We start from the raw sequence: 19,716 nt of genomic DNA, 5'->3' as shown, positions 1-19,716 counted from the left end.
GACAGTTATAAATATTAAGGAAACACTAAAGTGACAGTTATAAATGTGAGGAAACTAACACTAATGTGACAGTTATAAATGTGAGGAAACTAACACTAATGTGACAGTTATAAATATTAAGGAAACACTAAAGTGACAGTTATAAATGTGAGGAAACTAACGCTAATGTGACAGTTATAAATGTAAGGAAACTAACACTAAAGTGACAGTTATAAATGTAAGGAAACTAACACTAAAGTGACAGTTATAAATGTGAGGAAACTAGCACTAAAGTGACAGTTATAAATGTAAGGAAAATAACAGTAAGTGACAGTTATAAATGTGAGGAAACTAACACTAAAGTGACAGTTATAAATATAAGGAAACTAACACTAAAGTGAGAGTTATAAATGTGAGGAAACTAACACTAAAGTGACAGTTATAAATGTGAGGAAACTAACACTAAAGTGACAGTTATAAATGTAAGGAAACTAACACTAAAGTGACAGTTATAAATGTGAGGAAACTATCACTAAAGTGACAGTTATAAATGTAAGGAAACTAACACTAATGTGACAGTTATAAATGTAAGGAAACACTAAAGTGACAGTTATAAATGTAAGGAAACTAACACTACAGTGACAGTTATACATGTGAGGAAACTAACACTAAAGTGACAGTTATAAATATAAGGAAACACTAAAGTGACAGTTATAAATGTAAGGAAACTAACACTAAAGTTACAGTTATAAATGTGAGGAAACTAACACTAAAGTGACAGTTATAAATATAAGGAAACTAACACTAAAGTGACAGTTATAAATGTGAGGAAACTAACACTAAAGTGACAGTTATAAATATAAGGAAACACTAAAGTGACAGTTATAAATGTAAGGAAACTAACACTAAAGTGACAGTTATAAATGTGAGGAAACTAACACTAAAGTGACAGTTATAAATATAAGGAAACTAACACTAAAGTGACAGTTATAAATGTGAGGAAACTAACACTAATGTGACAGTTATAAATGTAAGGAAACACTAAAGTGACAGTTATAAATGTGAGGAAACTAACACTAATGTGACAGTTATAAATGTAAGGAAACACTAAAGTGACAGTTATAAATGTAAGGAAACTAACACTAAAGTGACAGTTATAAATGTGAGGAAACTAACACTAAAGTGACAGTTATAAATGTGAGGAAACTAACACTAAAGTGACATTTATAAATATAAGGAAACACTAAAGTGACAGTTATAAATGTAAGGAAACTAACACTAAAGTGACAGTTATAAATGTGAGGAAACTAACACTAAAGTGACAGTTATAAATGTGAGGAAACTAACACTAAAGTGACAGTTATAAATGTAAGGAAACTAACACTAATGTAACAGTTATAAATGTGAGGAAACTAACACTAATGTGACAGTTATAAATGTAAGGCAATACTAAAGTGACAGTTATAAATGTGAGGAAACTAAAGTGACAGTTATGAATGTGAGGAAACTAACACTAAAGTGACAGTTATAAATGTAAGGAAACTAACACTAAAGTGACAGTTATAAATGTGAGGAAACTAAAGTGACAGTTATAAATGTGAGGAAACTAACACTAATGTGACAGTTATAAATGTAAGGAAATACTAAAGTGACAGTTATAAATGTGAGGAAACTAAAGTGACAGTTATGAATGTGAGGAAACTAACACTAAAGTGACAGTTATAAATGTATGGAAACTGACACTAAAGTGACAGTTATAAATGTAAGGAAACTAACACTAAAGTGACAGTTATAAATGTAAGGAAACTAACACTAATGTGACAGTTATAAATGTGAGGAAACTAACACTAATGTGACAGTTATAAATATTAAGGAAACACTAAAGTGACAGTTATAAATGTGAGGAAACTAACACTAATGTGACAGTTCTAAATGTGAGGAAACTAAAGTGACAGTTATAAATGTGAGGAAACTAACACTAAAGTGACAGTTATAAATGTAAGGAAACTAACAATAAAGTGACAGTTATAAATGTGAGGAAACTAACACTAAAGTGACAGTTATAAATATAAGGAAACACTAAAGTGACAGTTATAAATGTAAGGAAACTAACACTAAAGTGACAGTTATAAATGTGAGGAAACTAACACTAAAGTGACAGTTATAAATATAAGGAAACTAACACTAAAGTGACAGTTATAAATGTGAGGAAACTAACACTAATGTGACAGTTATAAATGTAAGGAAACACTAAAGTGACAGTTATAAATGTAAGGAAACCAACACTAATGTAACAGTTATAAATGTGAGGAAACACTAAAGTGACAGTTATAAATGTAAGGAAACACTAAAGTGACAGTTATAAATGTGAGGAAACTAACAATAAAGTGACAGTTATAAATATAAGGAAACACTAAAGTGACAGTTATAAATGTAAGGAAACTAACACTAAAGTGACAGTTATAAATGTGAGGAAACTAACACTAATGTGACAGTTATAAATGTAAGGAAACTAACACTAAAGTGACAGTTATAAATGTGAGGAAACTAAAGTGACAGTTATGAATGTGAGGAAACTAACACTAAAGTGACAGTTATAAATGTAAGGAAACTAACACTAAAGTGACAGTTATAAATGTGAGGAAACTAAAGTGACAGTTATAAATGTGAGGAAACTAACACTAATGTGACAGTTATAAATGTAAGGAAATACTAAAGTGACAGTTATAAATGTGAGGAAACTAAAGTGACAGTTATGAATGTGAGGAAACTAACACTAAAGTGACAGTTATAAATGTATGGAAACTGACACTAAAGTGACAGTTATAAATGTTAGGAAACTAACACTAAAGTGACAGTTATAAATGTGAGGAAACTAACACTAAAGTGACAGTTATAAATGTAAGGAAACACTAAAGTGACAGTTATAAATCTGAGGAAACACTAAAGTGACAGTTATAAATGTAAGGAAAATAACACTAAAGTGACAGTTACAAATGTACAGTATGTGTGTATTATTGACGGTGGTTCTTATAGTGGCAATTGTAAAATATAATACAATATCCTGGGTCTCCCAATTTCCTCTATGCAAATTATGTGGGCTTACAATTATAATTCTGAATAACGGCACAGCTATTCGTAGCCTATTTCACTGTGGAAAAGGGGACTGTAATATACATGTCAAGTTGATATGATTTTCAGTCTGTTTCCATATAACTGATTTCCAGGGATCATAAGGAAAAATCATCTAAAAAGAATTGCTACGTGTATTTACAATCCCCTTCTACAAACTGATTACTCATTTACCTAGCTTGTAATCCATTTATAAATTCAGTGCATGGAGATTATATCGGAAAAAGGAAAGTGTATCCGGTAGGTTTGCTCGACCTTGTTTTTTATGTTTTTATTTATTTATTTGACCTTTATTTAACCAGGTAGGTCAGTTGAGATCAAGTTCTCATTTACAACTGTGACCTGGCCAAGATAAAGCAAAGCAGTGTGACACAAACAACAACACAGAGTTACACATAGAATAAACAGTCAATAACACAATAGGAAAAAAAGAAAGTCTATATACAGTGTGTGCAAATGGTGTGAGGAAGTAAGGCAATAAATAGGCCAATAGTAGCAAAGTAATTACAATTTTCAAATTAACACTGGAGTGATAAATGAGCAGATGAAGGTGTGTAAGTAGTGATACTGGTGTACAAAAGAGCAGCAAAGTAAATAAAAACAGTATGGGGATGATTACAATTTAGCAAATTAACACTGGAGTGATAAATGAGCAGATGAAGGTGTGTAAGTAGTGATACTGGTGTGCAAAAGAGCAGCAAAGTAAATAAAAACAGTATGGGGATGAGGTAGGTAGATTGGGTGGGCTATTTACAGATGGACTATGTACAGCTGCAGCGATCGGTTAGCTGCTCAGATAGCTGATGTTTAAAGTTAGAGAGGGAGATAAAAGTCTCCAGCTTTAGCGATTTTTGCAATTCGTTCCAGTCATTGGCTGCAGAGAACTGGAAGGAAAGGTGGCCAAAGGAGGTGTTTGGCAGCAGTGAGATATACCTGCTGGAGCGCGTGCTACGGGTGGGTGTTGTTATCATGACCAGTAAGTTGAGATAAGGCGGAGCTTTACCTAGCATAGACTTATAGATGACCTGGAGCCAGTGGGTCTTGTGACGAATATGTAGCGATGGCCAGCCAACTGTTCATGGTTTCTTCGCCCGTAAAAGTGGTGGGAATTATGAGGGAATTAAGTAAAGGTCAGAATACGGTGTAACTGTAGACACACCTTAATTTATTTGATCTCCACCCTAAACAAATAGCGGGCGAATAGCGTGCTATTCTCGTGCTTAAAACCTGATGGAGTCTGCAAAAGACCTGAGACTGGGACAGAGATTTGTCTTCCAACAAGACAATGATCCAAAACATAAAGCAAAATCTACAATGGAATGGTTCAAAAATAAACATATCCAGGTGTTAGAATGGCCAAGTCAAAGTCCAGACCTGAATCCAATCGAGAATCTGTGGAAAGAACTGAAAACTGCTGTTCACAAATGCTCTCCATCCAACCTCACTGAGCTCGAGCTGTTTTGCAAGGAGGAATGGGAAAAAATGTCAGTCTCTCGATGTGCAAAACTGATAGAGACATACCCCAAGCGACTTACAGCTGTAATCGCAGCAAAAGGTGGCGCTACAAAGTATTAACTTAAGGGGGCTGAATAATTTTGCACGCTCAATTTTTCAGTTTTTGATTTGTTAAAAAAGTTTGAAATATCCAATAAATGTCGTTCCACTTCATGATTGTGTCCCACTTGTTGTTGATTCTTCACAAAAAAATACAGTTTTATATCTTTATGTTTGAAGCCTGAAATGTGGCAAAAGTTCGCAAAGTTCAAGGGGGCCGAATACTTTCGCAAGGCACTGTATGCACAAAGTCTTCCAGACTGTTTTGGCTGGGAAGCATGTGAATACCTTTATTCGACTTCCTCTTCACCAGTGCCCTGGGGAGCAGTTGTTGTTGGGGATTGACGGGGATTTCGAACCAGCGACCTTTCGGTTACTGGCCTAATGCTACCTGCCGATGTTATTAGTACAGTGTAACCCCAGAGACAAACAGAGTTATGGTAATTATTTATGCTACAGTTGTCACGGCCTTTGAAAGAACTGGACCAAGGTGCAGCGTAGTGAGCGTACATATTCCCTTTTAGTTATATGACGCCCGACAAAAACAACAAACAATCCAAAAACAACAACCGTGAAGCTTAAGGGCTATAGTACGAACAAACAAAGACAACTACCCACAAAGACAGCTGGGAAAAAGGGCTGCCTAAGTATGGTTCCCAATCAGAGACAACGATAGACAGCTGTCCCTGATTGAGAACCATACCCGGCCAAAACAAAGAAATACAAAACATAGAAAAATGAACATAGAATGCCCACCCAAATCACACTCTGACCAAACCAAAATAGAGACATAAAAAGCTCTCTAAGGTCAGAGCGTGACAACAGTGTTGTTATTGCTGTACTTATTACTGGGTACTGGGAGAAACAGGGCATCAGTGTAACCCCAGAGAGAAACAGGGCATCAGTGTAACCCCAGAGAGAAACAGGGCATCAGTGTAACCCCAGAGAGAAACAGGGCATCAGTGTAACCCCAGAGAGAAACAGGGCATCAGTGTAACCCCAGAGAGAAACAGGGCATCAGTGTAACCCCAGAGAGAAACAGGGCATCAGTGTAACCCCAGAGAGAAACAGGGCATCAGTGTAACCCCAGAGAGAAACAGGGCATCAGTGTAACCCCAGAGAGAAACAGGGCATCAGTGTAACCCCAGAGAGAAACAGGGCATCAGTGTAACCCCAGAGAGAAACAGGGCATCAGTGTAACCCCAGAGAGAAACAGGGCATCAGTGTAACCCCAGAGAGAAACAGGGCATCAGTGTAACCCCAGAGAGAAACAGGGCATCAGTGTAACCCCAGAGAGAAACAGGGCATCAGTGTAACCCCAGAGAGAAACAGGGCATCAGTGTAACCCCAGAGAGAAACAGGGCATCAGTGTAACCCCAGAGAGAAAACAGGGCATCAGTGTAACCCCAGAGAGAAACAGGGCATCAGTGTAACCCCAGAGAGAAACAGGGCATCAGTGTAACCCCAGAGAGAAACAGGGCATCAGTGTAACCCCAGAGAGAAACAGGGCATCAGTGTAACCCCAGAGAGAAACAGGGCATCAGTGTAACCCCAGAGAGAAACAGGGCATCAGTGTAACCCCAGAGAGAAACAGGGCATCAGTGTAACCCCAGAGAGAAACAGGTGCAACCCCAGAGAGAAACAGGGCATCAGTGTAACCCCAGAGAGAAACAGGGCATCAGTGTAACCCCAGAGAGAAACAGGGCATCAGTGTAACCCCAGAGAGAAACAGGGCATCAGTGTAACCCCAGGGAGAAACAGGGCATCAGTGTAACCCCAGAGAGAAACAGGGCATCAGTGTAACCCCAGGGAGAAACAGGGCATCAGTGTAACCCCAGAGAGAAACAGGGCATCAGTGTAACCCCAGAGAGAAACAGGGCATCAGTGTAACCCCAGAGAGAAACAGGGCATCAGTGTAACCCCAGAGAGAAACAGGGCATCAGTGTAACCCCAGAGAGAAATCAGTGTAACCCCAGAGAGAAACAGGGCATCAGTGTAACCCCAGAGAGAAACAGGGCATCAGTGTAACCCCAGGGAGAAACAGGGCAAAAGAGGGCAGGGCATCAGTGTAACCCCAGAGAGAAACAGGGCATCAGTGTAACCCCAGAGAGAAACAGGGCATCAGTGTAACCCCAGAGAGAAACGGGGCACCAGTGTAACCCCAGGGAGAAAAAGGGCATCAGTGTAACCCCAGAGAGAAACAGGGCATCAGTGTAACCCCAGAGAGAAACGGGGCATCAGTGTAACCCCAGAGAGAAATGGGGCACCAGTGTAACCCCAGAGAGAAACAGGGCACCAGTGTAACCCCAGAGAGAAACGGGGCATCAGTGTAACCCCAGAGAAACAGGGCACCAGTGTAACCCCAGAGAGAAACAGGGCATCAGTGTAACCCCAGAGAGAAACAGGGCATCAGTGTAACCCCAGAGAGAAACGGGGCACCAGTGTAACCCCAGAGAGAAACAGGGCATCAGTGTAACCCCAGAGAGAAACAGGGCACCAGGTGTAACCCCAGAGAGAAACAGGGCATCAGTGTAACCCCAGAGAGAAACGGGGCACCAGTGTAACCCCAGAGAGAAACAGGGCATCAGTATAACCCCAGAGAGAAACAGGGCATCAGTGTAACCCCAGAGAGAAACAGGGCATCAGTGTAACCCCAGAGAGAAACAGGGCATCTGCCTCCAGAGGAAGGATATGACTCATTCATGCCACCCTGCAGAAAGATATCTTGCTCTGTTCTCTTATGTCAGGCCGCATCCTCAGCCTCTGTCTCAGTCTTAGTGTAGGGTAGATATGGTGCCTGTCTGTCTCAGTCTGACTGTAGGGTAGACATGGTGCCTGTCTGTCTCAGTCTGACTGTAGGGTAGATATGGTATTAGATAATATCTGTCTGCCATTCTATTCATCTGTTCTGTCTGTATCTGTCTGCCACTCTATTACTCTGTTCTGTCTCTACCTGTCTGCCACTCTATTACTCTGTTCCTTCCTATCTGTCTGCCACTCTATTCCTCTGTTCTGTCTCTATCTGTCTGCCACTCTATTACTCTGTTCCTTCTTATCTGTCTGCCACTCTATTCCTCTGTTCTGTCTGTATCTGTCTGCCACTCTATTCCTCTGTTCTGTCTTTATCTGTCTGCCACTCTATTCCTCTGTTCTGTCTGTATCTGTCTGCCATTCTATTCCTCTGTTCTGTCTCTATCTGTCTGCCACTCTATTCCTCTGTTCTGTCTTTATCTGTCTGCCACTCTATTCCTCTGTTCTGTCTCTATCTGTCTTCCATTCTATTCCTCTGTTCTGTCTCTATCTGTCTGCCACTCTATTCCTCTGTTCTGTCTTTATCTGTCTGCCACTCTATTCCTCTGTTCTGTCTCTATCTGTCTGCCACTCTAGTCCTCTGTTCTGTCTGTATCTGTCTGCCACTCTATTCCTCTGTTCTGTCTTTATCTGTCTGCCATTCTATTCCTCTGTTCTGTCTCTATCTGTCTGCCACTCTATTCCTCTGTTCTGTCTTTATCTGTCTGCCACTCTATTCCTCTGTTCTGTCTCTATCTGTCTGCCACTCTATTCCTCTGTTCTGTCTCTATCTGTCTGCCACTCTATTCCTCTGTTCTGTCTGTATCTGTCTGCCACTCTATTCCTCTGTTCTGTCTCTATCTGTCTGCCACTAATTTCCTCTGTTTTGGTTTCCCCTTTCACTCCCTCTCTCCGCCCTCTTTCTGCGGTTCTTTGGTTTCTTAAAGGGGAAGCGGTGACTTAGAGAATCTTTTGAGCTGTAATACACATACAGTACTCAAACATGCAGTTGAATTTCCAGGTCATTTCGGGACTTTTTGGGCAGTAAAAATGTTTGACAATTAAAAATCCTATTTTCCCTAACCCTTAACCTTAACCCCACATCCCTAAACCTAACCCTTAACCTTAACCCCAAATCCCTAAACCTAACCCTTAGCCTTAACCCCAAATCCCTAAACCTAACCCTTAACCTTAACCCCACATCCCTAAACCTAACCCTTAACCTTAACCCCAAATCCCTAAACCTAACCCTTAACCCCAAATCCCAAATCCCTAAACCTAACCCTTAACCTTAACCCCAAATCCCTAAACCTAAACCTAACCCTTAACCCCAAATCCCAAATCCCTAAACCTAAACCTAACCCTTAACCCCAAATCCCAAATCCCTAAACCTAACCCTTAACCTTAACCCCAAATCCCTAAACCTAACCCTTAACCTTAACCCCAAATCCCTAAACCTAACCCTTAACCTTAACCCCAAATCCCTAAACCTAACCCTTAATCTTAACCCCAAATCCCAAATCCCAAATCCCTAAACCTAACCCTTAACCCCAAATCCCTAAACCTAACCCTTAACCTTAACCCCAAATCCCTAAACCTAACCCTTAACCTTAACCCCAAATCCCTATACCTAACCCTTAACCTTAACCCCAAATCCCTAAACCTAACCCTTAACCTTAACCCCAAATCCCTAAACCTAACCCTTAACCTTAACCCCAAATCCCTAAACCTAACCCTTAACCTTAACCCCAAATCCCTAAACCTAACCCTTAACCTTAACCCCAAATCCCTAAACCTAACCCTTAACCTTAACCCCAAATCCCTAAACCTAACCCTTAACCTTAACCCCAAATCCCTAACCCTTAACCTTAACCCCAAATCCCTAAACCTAACCCTTAACCTTAACCCTTAACCCCAAATCCCTAAACCTAACCCTTAACCTTAACCCCAAATCCCTAAACCTAAACCTAACCCCAAATCCCAAATCCCTAAACCTAACCCTTAACCTTAACCCCAAATCCCTAAACCTAACCCTTAACCTTAACCCCAAATCCCTAAACCTAACCCTTAATCTTAACCCCAAATCCCAAATCCCTAAACCTAACCCTTAACCCCAAATCCCTAAACCTAACCCTTAACCTTAACCCCAAATCCCTAAACCTAACCCTTAACCTTAACCCCAAATCCCTATACCTAACCCTTAACCTTAACCCCAAATCCCTAAACCTAACCCTTAACCTTAACCCCAAATCCCTAAACCTAACCCTTAACCTTAACCCCAAATCCCTAAACCTAACCCTTAACCTTAACCCCAAATCCCTAAACCTAACCCTTAACCCCAAATCCCTAAACCTAACCCTTAACCTTAACCCCAAATCCCTAAACCTAACCCTTAACCTTAACCCCAAATCCCTAAACCTAACCCTTAACCTTAACCCCAAATCCCTAAACCTAACCCTTAACCTTAACCCCAAATCCCTAAACCTAACCCTTAACCTTAACCCCAAATCCCTAAACCTAACCCTTAACCTTAACCCCAAATCCCTAAACCTAACCCTTAACCTTAACCCCAAATCCCTAAACCTAACCCTTAACCTTAACCCCAAATCCCTAAACCTAACCCTTAACCTTAATCCCAAATCCCTAAAACCTAACCCTTAACCCCAAATCCCTAAACCTAACCCTTAACCTTAACCCCAAATCCCTAAACCTAACCCTTAACCTTAACCCCAAATCCCTAAACCTAACCCTTAATCTTAACCCCAAATCCCAAATCCCTAAACCTAACCCTTAACCCCAAATCCCTAAACCTAACCCTTAACCTTAACCCCAAATCCCTAAACCTAACCCTTAAGCTTTAAATAACATTTGAACATATTCAGAACATGAAAATTGTCCTTTTACTTTTACAATCAGTTTGGGTTTACCGACCTTGTCAGGATATTCAGGTCAAATCAAATCAAAGGTTGTTTGTCACGTTCACTGATTACAACAGGTGTAGAACTTACAGTGAAATGCTTCCTTACAGGCTCTAACCAACAGTGCAGAAATAGGTACTTTAGGTGAACAATAAGTATAGAAATAAAACAACAGTAAAAAGACAAGCTATAAACAGTAGCGAGGCTATATACAGTGGAGAGGCTATATACAGTAGAGAGGCTATATGCAGTAGAGAGACTAGATACAGTAGAGAGGCTATATACAGTAGAGAGGCTATATACAGTAGAGAGACTATATACAGTAGAGAGGCTATATACAGTAGAGAGGCTATATACAGTAGAGAGGCTATATACAGTAGAGAGACTATATACAGTAGAGAGGCTATATACAGTAGAGAGACTATATACAGTAGAGAGGCTATATACAGTAGAGAGGCTATATACAGTAGAGAGACTATATACAGTAGTGAGGCTATATACAGTGGAGAGGCTATATACAGTAGAGAGGCTATATGCAGTAGAGAGACTAGATACAGTAGAGAGGCTATATACAGTAGAGAGGCTATATACAGTAGAGAGGCTATATGCAGTAGAGAGACTATATACAGTAGAGAGGCTATATACAGTAGAGAGGCTATATACAGTAGAGAGGCTATATACAGTAGTGAGACTATATACAGTAGTGAGGCTATATACAGTAGAGAGGCTATATACAGTAGAGAGGCTATATGCAGTAGAGAGACTATATACAGTAGAGAGGCTATATACAGTAGAGAGGCTATATACAGTAGAGAGGCTATAAACAGTAGCGAGGCTATATACAGTAGAGAGGCTATATACAGTAGAGAGGCTATATACAGTAGAGTGGCTATATACAGTAGAGAGACTATATACAGTAGAGAGGCTATATACAGTAGTGAGACTATATACAGTAGTGAGGCTATATACAGTAGTGAGGCTATATACAGTAGAGAGGCTATATACAGTAGAGAGGCTATATACAGTAGAGAGGCTATATACAGTAGTGAGGCTATATACAGTAGTGAGGCTATATACAGTAGAGAGGCTATAAAAGTAGAGAGGCTATATACAGTAGAGAGGCTATATACAGTAGAGAGGCTATATACAGTAGTGAGGCTATATACAGTAGAGAGGCTATATACAGTAGTGAGGCTATATACAGTAGAGAGGCTATTTATAGTAGAGATGTTATATACAGTAGAGAGGTTATATACAGTAGAGAGGCTATAAAAGTAGCGAGGCTACATACAGACACCGGTTAGTCAGGCTGATTGAGGTAGTATGTACATGTAGATATGGTTAAAGTGACTATGCATATATGATGAACAGAGAGTAGCAGTAGCGTAAAAGAGAGGTTGGTGGGTGGTGGGTGGCGGGACACAATGCAGATAGCCCAGTTAGCCAATGTGCGGGAGCACTGGTTGGTCGGCCCAATTGAGGTAGAATGTACATTAATTTATAGTTAAAGTTAGGAGTCTAGGGGCCCTGATAATGTAGAAAAACAAGTACACACACACACACATACACACACACACACACACACACACACCAACTGGTTTTGTGTATATTCTTGGTTCTGGGTGTTTGTTCTATAGTTGGTTTTGATGGGGCTCCTGTTTTCCTGCTGCTCTGTTTGCTGTGGTTTTATCTAATTCATTGGGGTAACTGGTGACTCCAGTGATTTGTTGGTGTGGTTACTGGGTGTCTTGTCGTGATTGATCTGTCCAGCTAAGTGTGGTTGGGGTTTGGTTGTTGTGGAGGTTTGGTTGTTGTTCTGCCATACCCGTGCCAACCCACATTGAGAAAAGTATTCTAATTTATAAGCTGTACCAGCCCCATTTCCCCTAACGGCAGGTACAAGCCTGTGACTTACCTTCTTCTTCTTCTTCTTCTTCTCACTAAGGTCAACGGTGCATAAAGATCTCCATAGTGTTGAATCCTCAGGGTAAATGTTACGGATCAAATCGTGTAGTCGAGGGTCACGTCGTAACTTCATCTGTAACTCATTAACAGCCCCTCTACATGACGATTAGGTCATACTGGTCTATGGCGCACATATGAAGGGTCTATGTATGAATTCTACGCAGTCAATGTAAAGTCAAATCCAATTTTTTTCCATTCATAAAGCACTTCAAGGTCATTAACTGTGCAGTGTGTCATCTGAGCTATAACACCCAACATCAAGGGAAAGAGGGAGATACCACGTCAGGTGTACAACTGAATGGGGGGATACCACGTCAGGTGTACAACTGAATGGGGGATACCACGGCAGGTGTACAACTGAATGGGGGATACCACGTCAGGTGTCCAACTGAATGGGGAATACCACGTCAGGTGTACAACTGAATGGGGGGATACCACGTCAGGTGTACAACTGAATAGGGGGATACCACGTCAGGTGTACAACTGAATAGGGGGATACCACGTCAGGTGTACAACTGAATGGGGGATACCACGGCAGGTGTACAACTGAATGGGGGATACCACGGCAGGTGTACAACTGAATGGGGGATACCACGTCAGGTGTCCAACTGAATGGGGAATACCACGTCAGGTGTACAACTGAATGGGGGATACCACGGCAGGTGTCCAACTGAATGGGGGATACCACGGCAGGTGTACAACTGAATGGGGGATACCACGTCAGGTGTCCAACTGAATGGGGAATACCACGTCAGGTGTACAACTGAATGGGGGATACCACGTCAGGTGTACAACTGAATAGGGGGATACCACGTCAGGTGTACAACTGAATAGGGGGATACCACGGCAGGTGTCCAACTGAATGGGGGGATACCACGGCAGGTGTCCAACTGAATGGGGGGATACCACGTCAGGTGTACAACTGAATAGGGGGATACCACGTCAGGTGTACAACTGAATAGGGGGATACCACGGCAGGTGTCCAACTGAATGGGGGGATACCACGGCAGGTGTCCAACTGAATAGGGGGATACCACGGCAGGTGTCCAACTGAATGGGGTGATACCACGTCAGGTGTACAACTGAATAGGGGGATACCACGTCAGGTGTACAACTGAATGGGGGATACCACGTCAGGTGTACAACTGAATGCATTCAACTGAAATGTGTCTTCCCGAATTTAACCCAACCCCTCTGAATCAGAGAGGTGTGGGGGCTGCTTTAATCTACGTCCACGTTGGTTAACTGCCTTGTTCAGGGGAAGAACGACATATCTTTACCTTGTCAGCTCGGGGGCTTCGATCCAGCTAGCTACATTACTGAATAAGGGGGAAATGCTAGCTAGCTACATTACTGAATAAGGGGGAAATGCTAGCTAGCTACATTACTGAATAAGGGGGAAATGCTAGCTAGCTACATTACTGAATAAGGGGAAAATGCTAGCTAGCTACATTACTGAATAAGGGGAAAATGCTAGCTAGCTACATTACTGAATAAGGGGGAAATGCTAGCTAGCTACATTACTGAATGAGGGGGAAATGCTAGCTAGCTCAACTACCTTGTGTTCGTACATTTTACTCACTAAAATAGTTATTGCTATATGGGTCTGAAATCGGGAATTGAATTTGAATGGTTTGAATATACATCTTTGTTAAATCCAACTGACTTAAATAAATGGGAAGTTATAATTGGCTTTACATTGACTGCATATAATTAATATATAGACCACAGTAACTTAACTGTGTTGTGGAGGAGGGCCGTTAATGAATTATTATATGACCCTCGACTACACGATTTAATCCTTAACATTTACCCTGAGGATTCAACACTATGGAGATCTCTATGCACCGTTGACCTTAGTGAGAAGAAGAAGAAGAAGGTATGTCACGGGCCTGTACCTACTGGTGGGGGGAATGGGGCTGGTACAGGCCTGTACCTGCTGGTGGGGGGAATGGGGCTGGTACAGGCCTGTACCTGCTGGTGGGGGAAATGGGGCTGGTACAGGCCTGTACCTGCTGGTGGGGGAATGGGGCTGGTACAGGCCTGTACCTGCTGGTGGGGGAAATGGGGCTGGTGAAGGCCTGTACCTGCTGGTGGGGGAAATGGGGCTGGTACAGGCCTGTACCTGCTGGTGGGGGAAATGGGGCTGGTACAGGCCTGTACCTGCTGGTGGGGGGAAATGGGGCTGGTACAGGCCTGTACCTGCTAGTGGGGGGAAATGGGGCTGGTACAGGCCTGTACCTGCTGATGGGGGGAAATGGGGCTGGTACAGGCCTGTACCTGCTGGTGGGGGGAAATGGGGCTGGTACAGGCCTGTACCTGCTGGTGGGGGGAAATGGGGCTGGTACAGGCCTGTACCTGCTGGTGGGGGGAATGGGGCTGGTACAGCTTATAAATCAACGTGGTTTGGCCTTTTGACATTCACTAAGGGTACAGAGTCAATGGGGCGGCAGGGTAGCCTAGTGGTTAGAGCGTTGGCCTAGTAACCGGAAGGTTGCAAGTTCAAACCCTTGAGCTGACAATGTACAAATCTGTCGTTCTGCCCCTGAACAGGCAGTTAACCCACTGTTCCTAGGTCGTCATTGAAAATAAGAATTTGTTCTTAACTGACTTGCCTAGTTAAATAAAGGTAAAATAAAAATGTGAGGAGGCACCGGTGCACAACTGAGCAAGAGGACAAGTACATGAAGGGAGTAGTACACAGCGTTGTACGAGATCTTCAGTTTTTTGGCAATTTCTCGCCTTAATTTCTTAGAACAAGAATAGACTGATGTGTTTCAGAAGAAAATTATTTGTTTCTAGCCATTTTGAGACTGTAATCGAATCCACAAATGCTGATGCTCCAGATACTTAACTAGTCAAAAGAAGGCCCGTTTTATTGCTTCTTTAATCAGCACACAATTAACATAATTGCAAAAGGGATTTCTAATGATAAATTATTCTTTTAAAATGGTAAACTTGGATATTATTACTATGTATTACTAATATATATTACTACTATATATTACTAATATATTACTACTATATATTACTATTATATATATTACTACTATATATTACTATTATATATTACTATTATATATTACTACTATATATATCATTATTATATATTACTATTATATATTACTATTATATATTACTAATATATTACTACTATATATTACTATTATATATATTACTACTATATATTACTATTATATATTACTATTATATATTAATACTATATATATCATTATTATATATTACTATTATATATTACTACTATATATTACTACTCTATATTACTATTATATATTACTACTATATATTACTATTATATATTACTATTATATATTACTACTATATATTACTATTATATATTACTACTATATATTACTATTATATATTACTACTATATATTACCTCTATATATTACTATTATATATTACTACTATATATTACTAATGTATTACTAATATATATTACTAATATATTACTATTATATATATTACTAATATATATTACTATTATATATGACTATTATATATTAATACTATATATATATATCATTATTATATATTACTACTATATATTACTATCTATATATTATTATTATATATTACTATTATATATTACCGTTATATATTACTTCTATATATTACTACTATATATTACTATTATATATTACTATTATATATTACTATTATTATATATGACTATATTACTACAATATATTACTACTATTATATATTACTTCTATATATTACTACAATATATTACTATTATATATTATTATATATTACTATTATATATAACTATTATATATTACTATTATATATTACTATTATATATTACTATTATATATTACTTACAGCATTTTTCTCTCTCTCCCTTTGTTTACATGTCTGTTTGTGTGCACATGTATGTGATTGTGTGTGCACATGTATGTGATTGTGTGTACATGTATGTGTTTGTGTGTACATGTATGTGATTGTGTGTACATGTATGTGATTGTGTGTACATGTATGTGATTGTGTGTGTACATGTATGTGATTGTGTGTACATGTCTGTTTGTGTTTACATGTCTGTTTGTGTTTACATGTATGTGATTGTGTGTACATGTATGTGTTTGTGTGTGTACATGTATGCGATTGTGTGTGTACATGTATGTGATTGTGTGTGTACATGTATGTGATTGTGTGCACATGTATGTGATTGTGTTTACATGTATGTGATTGTGTGTACATGTATGTGATTGTGTATTCATGTGTGTGTCCATGAAGGAGAGGTCCGTGGCCAAAGGGGGGATGACATGCGTGTTCCCAGGCTGTTAACATCGCTGAGGATTATAAGACTATTAGACTGCCAAGAGCTGTCAAGCCATGATGGACATACTGGTAACTTAACCTAACGTCTGTCTGTCTGTCTGTCTGTCTGTCTTTCTGTCTGTCTCCCTCTTTCTCTCACTCTCACTTTCTCTCTCTCTCTCTCTCTCTCTCTCTCTCTCTCTCTCTCTCTGTCTCTCTCTCTCTCGCTCTCTCTCTCTCTCTCTCTCTTTTCTCTCCCTGTCTGTGTCTCTTTCTCTCTCTCTCGCTCTCTCTCTCTCTCTTTCTCTCCCTGTCTGTGTCTCTTTCTCTCTCTCTCTCTCTCTCTCTCTCTCTCTCTCTCTCTCTCTCTCTCTCTCTCTCTCTCCCTGTCTGTGTCTCTTTCTCTCTCTCTTCTCTCTCTCTCTCTCTCTCTCACTCTCTATCTCTCGCTCACTCTCTCTCTCTCTCTCTCTCTCTCTCTCTCTCTCTCTCTCCCTGTCTGTCTGTCTCTCTCTCTCTCTCTCTCTCTCTCTCTCTCTCTCTCTCTCTCCCTGTCTGTGTCTCTTTCTCTCTCTTCTCAATTCAATTCCAATTCAATTTAAGGGCTGTATTGGCATGGGAAACATATGTTAACATTGCCAAAGCAAGTGAACTAGATAATAAACAAAAGTTAAATAAACAATAACAATTACTGGTAAACATTACACTCAGAAAAGTTCCTAGAGAATAAAAACATTATTAATGTCATATTAAGTGCAAATAGTTAAAGTACAAAAGGCAAAATAAATAAACATAAATGTGGTTTGCATTTACAATGGTGTTTGTTCTTCACTGGTGTGATGGCACACTGTGGTATTTCACCCAATAGATAGATTTGGGTTTGTTTTCAAATTCTTTGTGGATCTGTTTAATCTGAGAGATATATGTGTCTCTAATATGGTCATACATTTAGCAGGAGGTTAGGAAGTGCAGCTCAGTTTCCACCTCATTTGTGGCCAGTGTGCTCCTAGCCTGTCTTCTCTTGAGAACCATGTCTGCCTACGGTGGCCTTTCTAAATACCAAGGCTATGCTTACTGAGTCTATACATAGTCAAAGCTTTCCTTAAGTTTGGGTCAGTCAAAGTGGACAGGTATTCTGCCACTGTGTACTCTCTGTTTCGGGCCAAATAGCATTCTAGTTTGCTCTGTTTTTTGACAATTATCTTTTTGATTTCTCATGATTTCTCATGATTTGGCATGCAGAGTCTCAATTTGGTGTTTGTCCCATTTTGTGAATTCTTGGTTGGTGAGCGGACCCCAGACCTCACAACCATAAAGGGCAATGGCTTCTTTAACTGATTCAAGTATTTTTAGTCAGATCCTAATCGGTATGTTGAATTTTATGTTCCTTTTGATGGCATAGAAAGCCCTTCTTGCCTTGTCTCTTAACTCATTCACTGCTTTGTGGATGTTACCTGTGGCGCTGATGTTTAGGCCGAGGTGGGTATAGTTTTATGTGTGCTCTAGGGCAACGGTGTCTAGATGGAATTTTTGGAAAACCATTATTTTTGTCTTACTGAGATTTACTGTCAGGGCCCAGGTCTGTCAGGGCCCAGGTCTGACTGAATCTGTGCAGAAGATCTAGGTGCTGCTGTAGGCCCTCCTTGGTTGATGACAGAAGCACCAGATCTTTAGCAAACAGTAGACGTTTGACTAGTAGGGTGAGGCCGGGTGCTGCAGACTGATCAAGTGCCCTCGCCAATTCGTTGATATAGATGTTGAAGTGGGTGGGGCTTAAGCTGCATCCCTGTCTCACCCCATGGCCCTGTTATTGGGGTCAAATTTGTCTCCACTTTTGTGGATTGGGGTGATCAGTCCTTGGTTCCAAATGTAAATGTAAAATGTTCCTGTTTTGATTAATTTAATAGAGTAGGTTAGGTCTGCTCTATACTAAATGAGCATACCCCCTGAGTCCCTTCCCTGTTTCACACCTGGTAGTGTGGTGGATGGGACTACCAGCTCTCTGTAACCTAGAGGACAACCAGTGGGTCCATCTTTTGTATACCAGGTTTCTTGTAGGATGACAATGTCTGTATTTCTGATTTATTTGGTGAAGTCCAGGTTTCTGCTCTTTAGGTCGAAGGCAGATGACCTCAGGCCTTGGATATTCCAGGATGATATAGTGAAGGGTTTGTGTTCCATAAAGTGTGCAATGTTGTTGATCGTGGTTTGGCCTCAGACCAGTAATTGTGAGCAGAGCCTGCTGAGCATCTGGTACATGCCATTGGCTTAGGCTAGTGTAAGATTGGGGGTTGGGCCTGTTTGCCTGCTCATGGCCTGGGCGTATGTGTGACTTCCATGTTGAGGCCCTCTTTGCGGGAGTGGGGGGGCATGGGGTGAGCAGGAGGGGCATAGGTCTGATCTGAGGGAGAGCCTAAATGGGGTGTGGGCATGTTTAAAAAAAAATGTTATTTTTTTTAACTAGGCAAGTCAGTTAAGAACTAATTATTATTTTCAATGACGGCCTAGGAACAGTGGGTTAACTACCTGTTCAGGGGCAGAACGACAGATTTGTACCTTGTCAGCTCGGGAGTTTGAACTTGCAACCTTCCGGTTACTAGTCCAACACTCTAACCACTAGGCTACCCTGCCGGTGGACTTGGGGGGGTGTTGATTGGTTGGGGTGTGGGCATGATTGACTTGGGGGTGTTGATTGGTTGGGGTGTGGGCATGGTTGACTTGGGGGGGTGTTGATTGGTTGAGGTGTGGGCATGGTTGACTTGGGGGGGTGTTGATTGGTTGGGGTGTGGATGTAAGTCCTGTCGGCGTGGGTTCGAGGGTGTCTATTGATCTGTTGCTCCTGTGTGAGGTGTGTGGGCTGCGGTTGAGGGCGATGTTCTTTAGTGTCCGGGCGAAGGCCAAAGGGCGAAGGTGGTTGTAGAGGTGGACCTGGTCGTAAAAGGCTGTTCAAGTCCAGGGTGGAGTGGCGGGTCAGGTAGACATTTGGTTTTGGAGGCACAGTCTTGGGAAATACTTGTGTTTACCCGCTAGTATGTTAGCAGGGTGGAGATAACCACTTGTATGGTAGCAGGGTGGAGATAACCACTTGTATG

General features: G+C 40.8%; 1 protein-coding gene across 2 annotated transcripts in view; it reads left to right on the top strand.

Annotated features, from left to right (window-relative positions):
• The window catches only part of LOC115125462 (regulator of G-protein signaling 17-like), a 148,465-nt gene that overhangs the window by 18,009 nt on the left and 110,740 nt on the right, over positions 1 to 19,716 (top strand). For both annotated transcript variants that reach the window (XM_065020971.1, XM_065020970.1), the window contains exon 2: positions 16,601 to 16,714. In XM_065020971.1, the coding sequence (XP_064877043.1) occupies positions 16,700 to 16,714 (15 nt within the window). In that variant the 5' untranslated portion in view covers positions 16,601 to 16,699. The remainder of the gene's footprint in view (positions 1 to 16,600; positions 16,715 to 19,716) is intronic.

The sequence above is a fragment of the Oncorhynchus nerka genome, linkage group LG7, assembly GCF_034236695.1.
Source record: "Oncorhynchus nerka isolate Pitt River linkage group LG7, Oner_Uvic_2.0, whole genome shotgun sequence".
In the NCBI taxonomy this organism is placed as follows: Eukaryota; Metazoa; Chordata; class Actinopteri; order Salmoniformes; family Salmonidae; genus Oncorhynchus; species Oncorhynchus nerka.
Note: the sequence above shows the minus strand (reverse complement) of the source record. Positions and strands in the feature narration are given on the sequence as shown.